The 17,673-nt window shown below is 41.4% G+C and overlaps 1 protein-coding gene across 1 annotated transcript in view; it reads right to left on the bottom strand.

The window, feature by feature from the left end:
• Positions 1–367: 367 nt before the first annotated feature.
• COL15A1 (collagen type XV alpha 1 chain) overlaps positions 368–17,673 on the bottom strand; it is a 216,930-nt gene continuing 199,624 nt past the window's right edge. Inside the window, exons 40-42 of the mRNA XM_067470147.1 lie at positions 12,753–12,938; positions 8,298–8,413; positions 368–4,154 (exon numbers count right to left, since the gene is read on the bottom strand). Coding sequence (XP_067326248.1) covers positions 3,938–4,154; positions 8,298–8,413; positions 12,753–12,938 — 519 coding nt within the window. The 3' untranslated portion in view covers positions 368–3,937. The remainder of the gene's footprint in view (positions 4,155–8,297; positions 8,414–12,752; positions 12,939–17,673) is intronic.

Genomic DNA, 17,673 nt, shown 5'->3' with positions numbered 1-17,673 from the left:
AACATCAAAACATCCAGGTGTCCCCTGGGCAACGTCCTTGCAGATGGCCAGTTCTCTCACAACAGAAGTGACTTGCAGTTTCTCAAGTCGCTCCTGACGCGAAAAAAAATGCAATAAATAAATACATAAATTAAATTTCCGAGAAAGCACACTCGGGAGCAAAATCAAAACACAAAATAAAAAATGCCACGCAAAAACACAAACAAAAGCAAAACAAAAAGCTATGAGTTAAATGATGTTTTGGAAGCACCACTAATGCAGGATATGGTGCTGGGTGGTAGTTCCGTTGTCTTTCTGTTGTCCTCTCATCTGGTTCCACTTGTGTTTTTCTTATACATTTATATGGAAAGAAAACATGACAAAACGGTACAACTCTATAGTGCTCTTTAATGTGAAAAATTACAAAAATGTGAAAGCACCAATACCTGTCACAGACAAGGTGGGAAAGGTGTTTTTATGTTGATTCAAATGGAAATATGGTTCTGCAATTCACATTTTTACATCATAGATTTTAAAAAAATGTGTTAGAAATTACAGGAACTTTGGTAGTAGACTTTTAAACATACAAACTATAGTAGTGGTTTGGTGGCAACAAAGTCAGAGAGATTGTTGAAGAACAGAACTACTTGCTTACATTTCAAAACTGACTATTGCATTATTGCATTATGGTATGACAATTCAAAGAGAATAGCTTTTTGACATACACCATGAGAAAATTCAGAAAAGACAAACATCTAAACATGATAATACTGTTTTTGTGAGGAACAGTCGGCAATTCTGTTTCTCTGAACAATCGTTTGAGCAACAGTTCTGAAGAAATGAGAACTCCATAGAAACGAGAAGTCGGTGAGCGAGTAAACACAGTCATCCTGCATTTTGGTTACACAGGAAAGTGACTGTCTTAAAGAAAATCACTTTTCTCAGTTCTATCCACACAGTAGTGTGTCCTTGTTAATTTTCTCCCACCTCAACTGCAATACTTTATGTAGCACCAAGAGCAAAATCAGGCTTTGGGAGAGGCTTTTTGTTTGGTTCGTGGAGGAGAACATTGTAGAGGAGAGATCCCCAAAACCCTCAGAGTACATAGGAGCGCATTATATGTCCTTCAGAGTAGCCACCACTGATCATGTTAGAATTTTCTCTCAACACTGTTCGAGTTTCTTTAAAGACCACAGGATGCCAGAATATGCATCTGGTTCTGTTTCCATATGGGTGAAATTCATCTTCCAAATACTTCCTGTGTGCAAATATTTAAGGATGAGGTTTGTTTGCATCAGGAAGATTTTAGAGAAACAAAAACATTTCAGTTTTTTTAATTGCCTCCTTTTTTTTTTAGACCAGGTTTTGCACAATTATACACAACTCTCACATGTCCAAGAGCATTTTGGATAATAACTTCTCCATTTCCCATGTTTTACAGCAAGCTGGTTTGGAAAGAAAAGGAGTGTCTTGGAACATTTTCCGATATGACCCATTGATACAGTGGGCCTTCTGGATCTGCAGTCTCCAGATCCATGATTCCCACAAAAGGAAAAAGATCAAAAATTTCAAAGAAGATCAAAATCTCACCAGGTGAACCTGGTAGAGCTTTTTGCACCCTGAGCTAGGGTTTGTCTGCAACTGGGACAAGAAAATACAGGAGCTAGTAAAATTCAATATTATTTAATCTAGCAGAACCAGTCCATACTTCAAGAAATAAAGCCTGACTGCTCATTGGAGGGAAGAATAGTTGAGGCCAAGATGAAGTACTTTGGCCACATCATGAGAAGAAAGGAAAACTTAGAGAAGACAATTATGCTGGGGGAAATGGAAGGAAAAAGGAAGAGGGGCCAACCAAGGGCAAGATGGATGGATGGCATCCTTGAAATGACTGGATTGACCCCCCCCAAAAGAAGGAGGATTAGGCTTACCGAATATACAAAAATATTATGAGGCAAACCAATTAAGATATGTAGTAGAAAAGATGATGGATGGAGATGGTTTGGAATGGATGGAAGCAGGGAATAAGGCAATTGAGTGGAGAAAGGACAACATATTCTTTAAGGAAATTTCAAAGAAAGAGATAAAACAGATTGGAAATATATCATTAAGAAATATAATGGAAATATGGAGCAAGTATAAAGGACAACTAATCAATAAGAATTTGGTCGTAACACCAATAATGATGGAAAAAGATTTCTCAAAGGTACTAAAAGGAACTTTAGATAAAGAATTAGAAAAAAGGGAACTAAAAAGGGTAGGAAATTGGATAGAATGTAAAATGGAAAAGGTAAATATGAGAAAAGAATTGAGAGGAATAAACATTTCTTGGCTCCATTGGATTCAGTTAGAAAAATGGAATAACAATTGGTGAGTCCGAAATAAAACTGGGAAACAACTAACACCGTTTGAGGAATTGATAATAAAAGAATTAAAAAGAGAAAATGGCAAGCAATTAAAAGAAACAACAAGTAAAATATATAAAATACTAATTAAAGACACAGGAAAAAGAAAAGATTAACATTAAGAGAATTATGGGAGGAGGAAGTAGGAACAATGATAACTGAAAAAGAATGGGAAGAGATATGGAAAACAAGACACTTAAAAACATGTAAATTAGAATAAAAGAAAATTATTAAAAACTAATTTGGAAATGGTATTTAACACCAAGAAGGTTAAATATTATAAATAAGAACAATAATGAAAAATGTTGGCAAGGATGCCAAGAAATTGGAACCTACATGCATATGTGGTGGGACTGCAAATATGTAAAAGATTTTTGGGAATTGGTTATAACAGAAATAGAAAATATCGTGGATATAAAAATTAGGAGGAATCCAGCAGAAATATTACTTTTAATTAAAAAAGAGGATGGGAAAGATAAGAGGGAAAAAATAATAGACATGCTATTAACAGCAGCTAGATTATTAAGTGCAAAATATTGGAAAGGGGCAATGAAAATACAGATTAATGAATGGTATAAAAAAGTCTGGAAAATGGCACTGAACGATAAGCTAACATCAAACTTAAAAGTAAAGAAGGGATTATGTAAAAAAAATGACTTTGAAAGTATCTGGAGAAAAATTCTAGAAAAATTATTGGAAAAAGAAGATAGGAATTTACCTCCAAATGAAGAACTGATTTTTGGTGGGACTTTAAGAAAAGAGATGGCTCTGGAGAAGGGGAGCACAGGGGTGAATGTAAATAAAAGAGAAGGAAATGTATAGTATATGTCTATATAACTGTATTTTCTCTTCTCAAGTAAAAATATAATGAAACAAAAAAAAGTGACTGGATTGACCTTGAAGGAGCTGGGGGTGGTGACGACTGACAGGGAGCTCTGGCATGGACTGGTCCATGAAATCACGAAGAGTCGGAAACGACTGAATGAATGAACAACAGCAGCAGAAATGTTTATGGAAACCTATGGGCTACAGCACAGATGACACTCTTCTTTACTCCACGCAAATGTTGCAGAGCCACAGCACCAATGGGAGTGATCTATTTTGCTTGCACACCACACCTGATATCTGCACAATAACATTTAGGAACTAGCCCAACCAGGCTTATAACACTGACAAGTGCCATATGGCTCAGGCCCTTTCTACCCTGCCATATAAAATCTAGACTATCTTTTTTGAACTGGATTAAATGGCAGTGTAGGCTCATATAATCCAGCTCAAAGCAGATCATGTGGATTATCTGCTTCAATAACCTGGATTATATGGCAGTGTAGAAGGGGCCTTGGACACTTCTATATGTTTATTTATCCTTACTAATCTCTTACCAAGCTTCTGCGTGGGCTGGAATGTTTTGTAAAAATGAATTTCACCATCTTGGAATAGGATTCTGAACTGAGGTATGCTTTCTTTGGTTAGTATCTTTTTTAAAAGTACAATATTTACATCATTTCAAAATTATAATTAAACATTACATTTTCATGGGTCGGAGGAAAAGATCATTTCCTTTGTAAATCTGAGATATAGCTGTTTTCAATACAAAGGACAATAAACCTGTTGCTACAGCTATATGCTTTTTGATCCAAAAGCTTTCCAGACTGCAGAGGTGATGCTTGTCCCATCACAGCAAGATCTGCTGTCCTCCAGGCTTCACAGTAGTTACTAATTTGTCGTATTCCGTGTGGACTTGAACCATGCCAGATGATTTTTTGAGGCCTAAAGATAGAAGAATGTTTTAAAATTCTTGCAGTTATTGACACTATTTTAACTATACATTTCATGTCAGATATGAATTAATGTAATGTTCATTCAGCAAACTGTGGTAAAGGAGGAATTAATTACCTGGAGAGATTAGGAAAGCCTTTAAGAAGCACCTTAAAACCTGGCTCTTCCGCTGCACCTTTGGTGAGTAGGTATACAACCTCACACTATTGCTTAGCCTCAATGTTTTGTCATTGGAGCATACAACCCCCTTCCCCTTGTGGGAAAGTTTGGTTCCACAACTCCCGTTTTAATGACCCCCCCCCCCTCCACAAATAACCTGCTTCTCCTTTATCTCACCCAAGTTTTTAATCAGTTTTTACTTAGTTTTTCTTTTAATCATTACATGTAGCCCGCCCATTTTCACTGTGATTGTTTTTATTGTAATTTTATATCGTTATGCATTCATATGGTTTGTGTAATCATTATGTTGATGTTTATTGTTTGCATTTTCAATTTTGGTTTTACGAAGGGTATTTTTAAAGTAAGGTCCGTTTTGTTGTAGACACTAGTAGTTTGCGCGCATACTGCAACGAGCGCGTGCGTCATGTACCGGCATGCATCGGGAAAAACTGTGCTCAGTTTCCGCTCTGTAGCTATCCTGTACGGTTCTGCTCTGTGCTTTAAAAATGTTTAAGACTATCAACTGACCCGCTGCATGTGAGGTTCGCTCAGTGATACGGTTTTTGTCAGCAAGGAACCTGCCTGCTGCAGAAATTCATCGACAGATTTGTGAAGTGTACGGTGATACGGTTATGAGTGAAAGCAAAGTGCGTAAGTGGGTACGACAATTCAAAGATGGCCGTGACAACGTCCATGATGAGGACTGCTCCGGTCGCCCTTCTTTGATTACAGTGAACTCTTGGTTATCGGAGCAGGCGGCAAGTTTTTATGAAGAGGGTATTTTAAAATTGGTTCAGAGGTATGATAAGTGTTTGAACAAACTTGGCAACTATGTCGAAAAATAGAGTGAAGTATGTACTTTCTGAAAATAAATTTACTTTTTTGAAATAAACTTTTGTTGTGTACTTATGTTCAAACGGACCTTACTTAAAAAATACCCCTCGTATTTTGCTGTCATTTGTTGTTTGGGCTTGGCCTCATGTAAGCCACCCCGAGTCCCCATTGGGGAGATGGTGGTGGGGTATAAATAAAGATGATGATGATGATTATTATTATTATTATTATTTATTCACCGGTATCTCACTTTTCTCACAATATTGGGTTTCAAAGGAAGTAGGGGGGTGGTAAGAGAAAGATCGTTTTTAGAGTACAGTTCTTTTACATAGTTTTTTTTTTCCTGAGGTGGGGGGACAAGTAGTTTTGGTTTATTTTATGATGCTAGAAGTATTTCTAGCATTATAATCACACCTCGTGACTCTGATCCCCAATTGTGGCAGATTTTAGTGTGGGGTGTCAAACTCATTTTCATCAAGAGCCACATCAGCCTTATGGTTGCCTTGAAACCCGTAGACAGAGAATCCGTGGATACAAAGGGCCAAATGTGTATGTGTGTGTATTACATAGTGGCAATGCTCTTTAGTTTTTACCCAATTTGGATTCCCAGATATTACTGAATGGGAACTCTGGTCACTTTTGATTATGTGGGATAATAGTTACTGCAACCCAACAAGAATTGTGGCTCTGAGGTTGGGGAAAGGTTAAAAGGCCTTTTAATGTCAGACATAATATTGGCAAGCTTTGTATCTACATTCAAACCCCACTGTCTTAACTAAATAGAACTAATTGTAGCCTTCCAGATTTTACTGTATCACAACCCCCATCAACTCTATAATAATAATAATAATAATAATAATAATAATAATACCTTTATTTATATACCGCTATATCTCCCCGAGGGGACTCAGAGCGGTTCCCAGGTAAAAAATCATAGAACATACAAAGTAAAACAACATAACCATAAAATTAACAAAACAAAATATGCATTAAAAAAACTCTAATCATGATGTCTACTGATGTGAGCCAAAGAAAATGACATGGTGGGCTACATTTGGCCTGGAGGCCTTGAGTGATAGGTCATCTTCTTTGGTCCATTTATTTATTTATTTATTTAAAACATTACAATGTAATGTAATATAGCTGAGTCATGCACTGCTAATGGGCTTCTATTGGAAATGCTGAGTCATGCATTAACTGTATATTGGGAATCATTTGGGGAATGTGTTCTGGCCTAGTCCAGGTGATTGTGAGTGATGTAATCCTGGGTCTGAGTTAAGTTAATGAGTTGGGAACCAATCAGAGATTGCTATGTGTAAAGGTACAGAATTGTATATAAGGAAGTCATGTACAGTGTATTTTCTCTCCTTGTGCTGTGATGCTGTTCGTCGAAGGCTCTATGTAATTGATTAAAAGAACCTGTCTGCTAAGACAAGATATAACTGTGTGCTGTGGTAAGTTTGTAATGTCATCTAGACTGGGGGAAAGACAATGGTAAAACTGACAATGGCCGGGCATGTGCTCAAGTGTTCCAGAGTGACTGCAGTTTGTGGGAGTAGTTGACTGAAAATACTGTGCAGGAAGAAGCTACTGGAAAGCGCTGAAGTTGTGCAACTGATCTGCTGCTGAATTGTGAAATTAATTTCAACATCCACCCTTCTCACCCCGAAGGGGACTCAGGGCGGAGCACAGCATATATACAGCAAACATTCAATGCCGGGACACAAATTCTTATATACCTACATAAATATTAAAAACATTTATCAAAATATTAAAATACACCATTTAAAACCGTCCTAGTCATCCGTGTAAAATCTAATTGGCCTGGTCATCTTTTCTATTGCCGCTTTACTGACCTGTCCCGAAACCTTGGTCCCACAGCCAAGTTTTTACCATCCTTCTAAAGGACAGGAGGGAGGGGGCGATCTGATCTCACCAGGAAGGGAGTTCCATAGCCGGGGAGCAATCACTGAGAAGGCCCTGTCTTTCGTCCCCACCAATCGTACCTGTGACAATGGCGGGACAGAAAGCAGGGCCTCCCCGGAGGATCTTAATCTCCACGATGGTTCATAGGGAGAGATGCGTTCGGACAGGTAATTTGGGCCGGGGCCGTTTAGGGCTTTATAAGCCAAAGCCAGCACTTTGAATTGTTCCTGGGAGCAAACTGGCATCAATGGAGCTGGCGTAACATGGGAGTTGTATGCTTCCTGTATGCCGCCCTAGTTATTAACATGGCTGCCTCTCGTTGGACTATTTGAAGCTTCTGAGCAGTCTTCAAAGGCAACCTCATGTAGAGTGTGTTGCAGTAGTCTATCCTAGATGTAACAAGAGCGTGGACCACCGTGGCCAAGTCTAACTTCCCAAGGTACAGCGCAGCTGGTGCACAAGTTTTAATTGTGCGAAAGCTCCCCTGGGCACTGCTGCAACCTGGGATTCCAGGTTCAGTGATGAGTCCAGGAGGACCCCCAAGCTGCGAACCTGTGCCTTCAAGGGGAGTGTAACCCCATCCAGCACAGGTTGTGACTAGAGGCGGCCCTAAATAATTTTCAACGGTAAGCAAACAGTATTTGCCCCCCCCCCCCTCACCAATCACTGATATATATTTTCTGTTTGTTGTGGGAGTTTTATTTGTCATATTTGGTTCAATTCCAGCATTGGTGGAGTTTAGAATGTTCTTTGATTGTAAGTGAACTATACATCCCAGTAACTACAACTCGCATATGTCAAGTTCTATTCCCCCCCCCCCAGAGCGCCCCTGGGCAAAATCAACTATACTGCAAATGCTTACTTTGCGTAATGGGTTGAGCCGCCCCTGGTTGTGACCCTAGGGGTGGCTCAACTGACCAGGAGGACCTCTGTCTTGTCTGGATTCAACTTCAATTTGTTCGCCCTCAAAAGCATTCCATTTGCTGGGAGCTTTTTGGTTGTAAATATTTTGTTTATTAAAAATACCCACAAAGTTGCATTGTCAAATGGTTGAAATTTCAAGAGATTTTTTTTTAAAAAAAACTGTTCAGTAAAAATGGCACAGGATACCCAACTTGAAATCTTAATTTTGTGTAGGTTCTGGAACAGACTAAACTGTCCCATCTTGGTACATATGCAGCTGTTAAAATCATTAAAATGTGAAGGTAAACTTACCAGGCTGGATCTGTGAAGACATTTCTGCCATCAAAGGAGTATATTGGAATCCGGAGGTCAAACTGACCTCCTTTGCCGGAGAAAATTGCCTCCCAATTATTGAACAATATTTCGCCCTGTTGGGGAAAAATGAGTGAAACTCTTCAAATTAAGTGAACATTCAGCATTATTTCTTGTCATAATATTAAATACTTTGTTTAGTTTTGTTCTAAAATCTGGGTCTATTTCTCATTCCAAGGTTTTGGGGTTGCATTTATCTGCTTCTTACTTGCTTATGATTTTTCTCTCTCTCTGAAATTCGACCACGACTCACAATGTGTAGAAACTGCAGCCAGCTCTACAGTTGACAGACCATTTACCCAAAGAACAGTCCAAAATGGTGAAAGAAAGTGTACTTGTGAGTTCTCCCATCCAATTCCCAGTTTGCCCCGGTTCCTACTCTCCCCCTTTTCCACTGCTATGGGCCCTGTTTTTTCCCCATGAACTATAAAGTAAAATGAAAGTGTGCTGTCGCACGCTGGGCCTGTGCATAAGACTGTAGACAGGACATAAATTCCGTGTGCCCAACGGGACGCCGGGGCTGCCTCAGATTAAAGGCCCTTGGATTTTCTTAAAACAGAGTCTTTAGATTGCTTAAAAGTTCAACAAAGTTCTTTATTAATGAAAACAAACAGGCACTTTTAGGCTTTCTTAACAGTCTATTGGCTCTTTCAACCTTGTCCACAGGGAACAGGCACTATCTTCATGACTGGTATTTTAACTAATGGGGAAATCCTTAACTTCTAATCTGGGCAGTCTTTCTTTGCGTGGAGCCCCTACACCCGGTACCAACTGCTTCTGGCTTCCGTGAGATACCCTTACCAAGCAGAGCTTTGTAGACTTCCAGGGGAAAAGAATTCAGGCTTCTGTGATGGCTGACTGAAGTCCTTCAGCAAAGGAGGTGTAGGGCTGTATAACCCCGGCCAAGCTGTGGGCTGTATATCTCCCCAGCCAAGCCGTAGAAGACAAAGCTTTCTACAGGAGCTCTTGGTAATATGTCCTGCATGAAAAGCTTCTCTGTGTGGACTGAACCCAAAAAAGCTCCTATTCCCTCCAAAAACCCAAAAGGGGGCGGGACCAGGGAACCTAACTATAATTGACAGGTGGCTTGCCCCATGATTGCAGCCAAAAGAAGCCACCTATCTGCAGAGTCCCTGAAACTTAGGACTCCAACAAACATTCAATGCAAAGCAAACAAAATTGGAGCTCCTGGTACAGCTGTACCTGCACAGAAAGTGTGATAGAATGGCAGTGGTAGATGTGTTCAAAGATTATATGCAGCCACCTCTTCATGGAGAGGAATAATAGAATCATAGTGTTGGATGTATTAGATAGTGTTGGATCATAGAATCACAAGGGCCAGTCGGTCCAACCCAATTTTACAACCCAATTGTACAATACATGCCTGTCATAAGTCATGCACCTGGCTTCAGGATCACTTGTTGACTCATGTCTAGGAGAACATCAGTTACAATATCTGATGCAATTGTACTAATTTATTTGTGTACCTTTACAGGATCTAGCCAATTTTATCTGACATTTGTTTTTCCTCTTATGCTTTCCCACCAATTTTTGTGTCAGTTCTCAGCAGAAAATAAGAGTAATAATAATATTTATATAAATAAAAATGTAATGTTCGTTTGTGGGATTAACATAACTCAAAAACCACTTGACCAATTGACATGAAACCTAACAATTGACACCTAACAATCCAACGAGTGTCCATCACCCCTAAAACACACACAAACAAACCCACACCCAAAACCCCAGCGGAACAGACTTAAACCCCCCCAAAAATACACCATATATACATATACAAATACACACATATACATATACACATGCACATATTCATACACACACATATATATATATGCACAAACACACAAAAATATACACACACATACATATAAATGCATATATACATATACACTTGCACATACACACAAATATTCACACAAATATTCATATAGACAAGCACACACATATACACAATATGCATGTACACATATAAACACAAATACACAAATACACACACACACACACACACATATACACACACATACAGAGGCAGCCCTAGGTAATTTTCAATGGTAAGCAAACAGTATATTGGTGCCCCCCTTCCCAACCAATCACTGATATATATTTTCTGTTCGTCATGGGAGTTCTGTGTGCCATATTTGGTTCAATTCCATCATTAGTGGAGTTCAGAATGCTCTTTGATTTTGAGACACTGGAAGTAGCCCAAGAAAGGAGGAAAGCAAAAAGAAACAGGGATAAGGGGAGATATGCCCAGTTAAATGCGCAATTCCAGAGGTTAGCCAGAAGAGATAAGGAACTATTTTTAAATAAGCAATGCATGGAAGTGGAAGAAGACAACAGAATAGGAAGGACAAGAGACCTCTTCCAGAAAATTAGAAACATTGGAGGTAAATTTCAGGCAAAAATTGGTATGATAAGAAACAAAGATGGCAGGGACCTAACAGAAGCTGAAGAGATCAAGAGAAGGTGGCGAGACTATACGGAAGATCTGTATAGGAAGGATAATAATATTGAGGATAGTTTTGACGGTGTAGTGAATGAATTAGAACCAGACATCCTGAGGAGTGAGGTGGAATGGGCCTTAAGAAGCATTGCTAACAACAAGGCAGCAGGAGACGACGGGATCCCAGCTGAACTGTTTAAAATCTTAAAAGATGATGCTGTCAAGGTGATGCATGCCATTTGCCAGCAAATATGGAAAACACAAGAATGGCCATCAGACTGGAAAAAATCAACTTATATCCCCATACCAAAAAAGGGAAATGCGAAAGACTGCTCAAACTTCCGTACAGTGGCCCTTATTTCTCATGCCAGTAAGGTAATGCTCAAGATCCTGCAAGGAAGACTCCAGCAATACATGGAGCGAGAGTTGCCAGATGTTCAAGCTGGGTTTAGAAAAGGCAGAGGAACGAGAGACCAAATTGCCAATATCCGCTGGATAATGGAGAAAGGCAGGGAGTTTCAGAAAAACATCTACTTCTGCTTCATTGACTATTCTAAAGCCTTTGACTGTGTGGATCATAATAAATTGTGGCAAGTTCTTAGTGGGATGGGCATCCCAAGCCACCTTGTCTCTCTCCTGAGGAATCTGTACAAGGACCAAGTAGCAACAGTCAGAACTGACCACGGAACAACAGACTGGTTCAAGATTGGGAAAGGCGTACGGCAAGGCTGCATACTCTCACCCAACCTTTTTAACTTGTATGCAGAACACATCATGCGATGTGCGGGACTGGATGAATGCAAAGCTGGGGTGAAAATTGCTGGAAGAAACATTAACAACCTCAGATATGCAGATGACACCACTCTGATGGCCGAAAGCGAGGAGGAGCTGAGGAGCCTTCTAATCAAGGTGAAAGAAGAAAGCGCAACAGCCGGGTTGCAGCTAAACGTCAAAAAAACCAAGATTATGGCAACAAGAATGATTGACAACTGGAAAATAGAGGGAGAAACCGTGGAGGCCGTGACAGACTTTGTATTTCTAGGTGCAAAGATTACTGCAGACGCAGACTGTGGCCAGGAAATCAGAAGACGCTTACTTCTTGGGAGGAGAGCAATGTCCAATCTCGATAAAATAGTAAAGAGTAGAGACGTCAGACTGGCAACAAAGATCCGCCTAGTAAAAGCCATGGTATTCCCTGTAGTAACCTATGGATGTGAGAGCTGGACCTTAGGGAAGGCTGAGCGAAGGAAGATCGATGCTTTTGAGCTGTGGTGTTGGAGGAAAGTTCTGAGAGTGCCTTGGACTGCGAGAAGATCCAACCAGTCCATCCTCCAGGAAATAAAGCCCGACTGCTCACTGGAGGGAAAGATACTAGAGACAAAGTTGAAGTACTTTGGTCACATCATGAGGAGACAGGAAAGCCTAGAGAAGACAATTATGCTGGGAAAAGTGGAAGGCAAAAGGAAGAGGGGCCGACCAAGGGCAAGATGGATGGACGGCATCCTTGAAGTGACTGGACTGACCTTGAGGGAGCTGGGAGTGGTAACGGCCGACAGGGAGCTCTGGCGTGGACTGGTCCATGAGGTCACGAAGAGTCGCAGACGACTGAACGAATGAACAACAACAACATACATCCCAGTAACTACAACTCGCATATGTCAAGGTCTATTTTCCCCCAAGAGCGCCTCAAGAACGCCCCTGAGCAAAATCAACTATACTGCGAATGCTTACTTTGCGTAATGGGTTGAGCCGCCCCTGCACACATAAACACATACACACACAAAACACACATACACAGACTGGGCCACAGCAACGCGTGGCAGGGGATGGCTAGTAGTATATAATTCCTTTAGTTGGGAATGCAATGCCAGGTGTGCTGAAACTGGAAACACTTGGAATTTCATAAATGAAAGCAAACAAATGTGTTTTACCTTAAGGTTAACTATCGGCAAATGATATCGGTCAGTTTTTCTGACAACTGTCAAAAGGTCTTGAAGATGTGAAGACAGGAAAGCTCTGTATGTTGATGTTAACCCAGCAGCCCGGGCCTGTTGAAAGCACTGGTAGTCAGCTCGCATATCACCAGAAAACGGGGTATTCAAAGCCACCAGATGAAGCTGCAGAGGAAAGGATGAAAACAAATTACTGTAATGCAGTATGGTATAGAAGGAAATCTAGTACACACAGGCTGAATTTGGATGATCAGGTCTTCCCATTTTGACCATAAGGACTGTCTCAATCCAGGCCCCTAAACATTACATTTATTTCTTATTTATTTACACCATTTCTACCCCGCCCTTCCCACCCTCAAGGGGGGACTCAGGGCAGCTAACACAGGCAACAATTCAATGCCAACAGTATCAATAACAACAATATAAACCAACAACATAACATCCTATTACATAACAATTAAACAGTGATATTAATTAAAATTACATAATCACATAGAACAGATCACATAATCACAAGTCATATAGCCGTTTCCAATTTTCATAACAATCCTATTGTCCTAACAAATGCGGAGGGCCTGATCGATGCGGTCGAAGTGGTAGGATCCTTAGGGGCAAGTGACCATGTGCTCCTGCAATTTGAGGTACAAAGGAAGGCCGAAACTAAGACAAGTCAAACCCGCATTTTGGACTTTAGGAGAGCTGATTTCCAAAAAATGAAGGAAACACTGAGCAGCATTCCGTGGACACAGATACTAAAAGACAAGGGAGTTACGGATGGATGGGAATTTCTCAAGAGTGAAATACTCAAGGCGCAATTGCAAACCGTGCCAACAAAGAGAAAAAATAGGACAAGTGCAAAGAAGCCAGAATGGATGTCCAAAGAACTTCTAACTGTGCTAAGACACAAAAGAGACATGCACAAGAAGTGGAAAAAGGGAGAAATCACCAAAGAAGAATTCAAACAAATAGCCAACACCTGTAGGGAAAAGATCCGCAAGGCTAAAGCAAAAAACGAGCTCAGACTTGCCAGGAACATTAAAAACAATAAAAAGGGCTTCTATTCTTATGTCAGTAGAAAAAGGAAAAACAAGGAGGCGATAGGACCTCTTCGCGGAGAAGATGGGGCAATGCTGACAGGGGATAGGGAAAAGGCAGAACTACTTAATGCCTTCTTTGCCTCGGTCTTCTCACAAAAAGAGAGTCTTCAACCTCAGCAAGATGGAGTGGATGAGGGATTGGAGGACATCCAACCCCAAATTGGGAAAGAAGTCGTCCAGGAATACCTGGCCGCTCTTAATGAGTTCAAGTCCCCAGGGCCAGATCAACTACACCCCAGAGTATTGAACGAACTAGCGGAAGTCATTTCGGAACCATTCGCAACCATCTTTGAGAGTTCTTGGAGAACGGGAGAAGTTCCAGCAGATTGGAGGAGGGCCAATGTGGTCCCAATCTTCAAGAAGGGAAAAAAGGATGACCCAAACAATTACCGTCCGGTCAGCCTCACGTCGATACCGGGCAAGATTCTGGAAAAGATTGTTAAGGAAGCGGTCTGCAATCACTTAGAAACAAATGCAGTCATCGCTAATAGTCAACATGGATTTATCAAAAACAAGTCATGTCAGACTAATCTGATCTCTTTCTTCGATAGAGCTACAAGCTGGGTAGATGCGGGGAATGCCGTGGATGTAGCGTACCTGGATTTCAGTAAGGCCTTCGACAAGTCCCCCATGACCTTCTGGCAAGGAAACTAGTCCAATGTGGGCTAGGCAAAACTACGGTGAGGTGGATCTGTAATTGGTTAAGTGGACGAACACAGAGAGTGCTCACTAATGCTTCCTCTTCATCTTGGAAAGAAGTGACAAGTGGAGTGCCGCAGGGTTCCGTCCTGGGCCCGGTCCTGTTCAACATCTTTATTAATGACTTAGATGAAGGGCTAGAAGGCATGATCATCAAGTTTGCAGACGACACCAAATTGGGAGGGATAGCCAATAGTCCAGAGGACAGGAGCAGAATTCAAAACGATCTTGACAGATTAGAGAGATGGGCCAAAACTAACAAAATGAAGTTCAACAGTGACAAATGCAAGATACTCCACTTTGGCAGAAAAAATGAAATGCAAAGATACAGAATGGGGGACGCCTGGCTCGAGAGCAGTACGTGTGAAAAAGATCTTGGAGTCCTCGTGGACAACAAGTTAAACATGAGCCGACAATGTGATGTGGCGGCAAAAAAAGCCAATGGGATTTTGGCCTGCATCAATAGGAGCATAATGTCTAGATCTAAGGAAGTAATGCTACCCCTCTATTCTGCTTTGGTTAGACCACATCTGGAATATTGTGTCCAATTCTGGGCACCACAATTCAAGAGAGATATTGACAAGCTGGAATGTGTCCAGAGGAGGGCGACTAAAATGATCAAGGGTCTGGAGAACAAGCCCTATGAGGAGCGGCTTAGGGAACTGGGCATGTTTAGCCTGAAGAAGAGAAGGCTGAGAGGAGATATGATAGCCATGTATAAATATGTGAGAGGAAGCCACAGGGAGGAGGGAGCAAGCTTGTTTTCTGCTTCCTTGGAGACTAGGACGCGGAACAATGGCTTCAAACTACAAGAGAGGAGATTCCATCAGAACATTAGGAAGAACTTCCTGACTGTGAGAGCCGTTCAGCAGTGGAACTCTCTGCCCCGGAGTGTGGTGGAGGCTCCTTCTTTGGAAGCTTTTAAGCAGAGGCTGGATGGCCATCTGTCAGGGGTGATTTGAATGCAATATTCCTGCTTCTTGGCAGGGGGTTGGACTGGATGGCCCATGAGGTCTCTTCCAACTCTTTGATTCTACGATTCTGTGAGTTCAGTGCCTAAAGTGCTGCAGTGCCCACTAGCCAAAGGCCTGGCTCCAAAACCATGTCTTTAGTTTTTTTTCCGTAAAAGTAAGGAGGGAGGATGCAGATCTAATCTCACTGGGGAGTGAATTCCACAAGCGGGGGTCACCACCGAGAAGGCCCTGTCCCTCGTCACCACCAGACGTGATTGAGAAGCTTGTGGAACTGAGACCAGGGCCTCCCCAGTAGATCTTAAATTACGAGGTGGAACGTAGAGAGAGATACGTTCAGATAAGTAAGCTGGGCCGGGCCGGAATGGAGCCACGAAAAGAGAAGGAAAATGACTCCAGAATGAGAGCTACTGGCCTAACTGGTCTCATTCTGCCTTTTCCCAGTTGAGAAAGATGTTGGAGAAAGAAACCTTTGGTCTGCCAGTTGTTTTGTACTTCAACTCCCAGAAATCCCAGCCATCTTAACAGCTGTTAGGAATTATGGAAGCTGAGGTCCAAAACACCTGGAAGAGCAAAGGTTGGGAACCACTGGTCTAGAGGAAATAAGGATGGTAAATAAGCATGGCCTCATGTAAGCTGCCACGAGTCCTCTTGGGGAGATGGAGATGGTGGGGTATAAATAAAGTTTAATAATAATAATAATAATAATAATAATAATAATAATATGTGATGAGTACTGTGGGGGCAGAAGTTACAAAAGAAATAAGAATCTTGAAAATGTGAATGTAAGAAAGGTCACCTTTTTTCTGTTCCATTTCAGTAGTCTTTCTTGAATCCCTTTCTCATATGATTTGGGGACAAACAAGACCTCACTATCTCTTATAGTTGTTTTGTTGGATTTCTATCCCACTCTTTTCAATGAATTCAAGATGGCATAGAAGGGTCTTGAGACTACCTGGCCGCTCTAAATGAATTCAAGTCCCCAGGGCCAGATCAACTACACCCAAGAGTACTGAAGGAACTTTCCGGAACCATTGGCAATCATCTTTGAGAGTTCTTGGAGAACGGGAGAAGTTCCAGCAGACTGGAGGAGGGCCATTGCGGTCCCAATCTTCAAGAAGGGAAAAAAGGATGACCCAAACAATTACCATCCGGTCAGCCTCACATCAATACCAGGCAAGATTCTGGAAAAGATTGTTAAGGAAGTGGTCTGCAATCACTTAGAAACAAATGCAGTCATTGCTAATAGTCAACATGGATTTATCAAAAACAAGTCATGTCAGACTAATCTGATCTCTTTTTTCAATAGAGTTACAAGCTGGATAGATGCAGGGAATGCCGTGGATGTAGCGCACCTGGATTTCAGTAAGGCCTTCAACAAGGTCCCCCATGACCTTCTGGCAAGGAAACTAGTCCAATGTGGGCTAGGCAAAACTACGGTGAGGTGGATCTGTAATTGGTTAAATGGACGAACCCAGAGGGTGCTCACCAATGCTTCCTCTTCATCCTGGAAAGAAGTGACGAGTGGAGTGCCGCAGGGTTCCGTCCTGGGCCCGGTCCTGTTCAACATCTTTATTAATGACTTAGATGAAGGGTTTGAAGGCATGATCATCAAGTTTGCAGACGACACCAAATTGGGAGGGATAGCCAATACTCCAGAGGACAGGAGCAGGATTCAAAACGATCTTGACAGATTAGAGAGATGGGCCAAAACTAACAAAATGAAGTTCAACAGTGACAAATGCAATATACTCCACTTTGGCAGGAAAAACGAAATGCAAAGATACAAAATGGGGGACAATGCCTGGCTCGAGAGCAGTACGTGTGAAAAAGATCTTGGAGTCCTCGTGGACAACAAGTTAAACATGAGCCAACAATGTGATGTGGCGGCAAAAAAAGCCAATGGGATTTTGGCCTGCATCAATAGGAGCATAGTGTCTAGATCTAGGGAAGTCATGCTACCCCTCTATTCTGCTTTGGTTAGACCACACCTGGAATATTGTGTCCAATTCTGGGCACCACAATTCGAGAGAGATATTGACAAGCTGGAATGTGTCCAGAGGAGGGCAACTAAAATGATCAAGGGTCTGGAGAGCAAGCCCTATGAGGAGTGGCTTAAGGAGCTGGGCATGT

This window comes from Anolis sagrei, chromosome 6 (genome assembly GCF_037176765.1).
Source record: "Anolis sagrei isolate rAnoSag1 chromosome 6, rAnoSag1.mat, whole genome shotgun sequence".
In the NCBI taxonomy this organism is placed as follows: domain Eukaryota; kingdom Metazoa; phylum Chordata; class Lepidosauria; order Squamata; family Dactyloidae; genus Anolis; species Anolis sagrei.
This window is presented reverse-complemented; position numbering and strand designations above follow the sequence as displayed.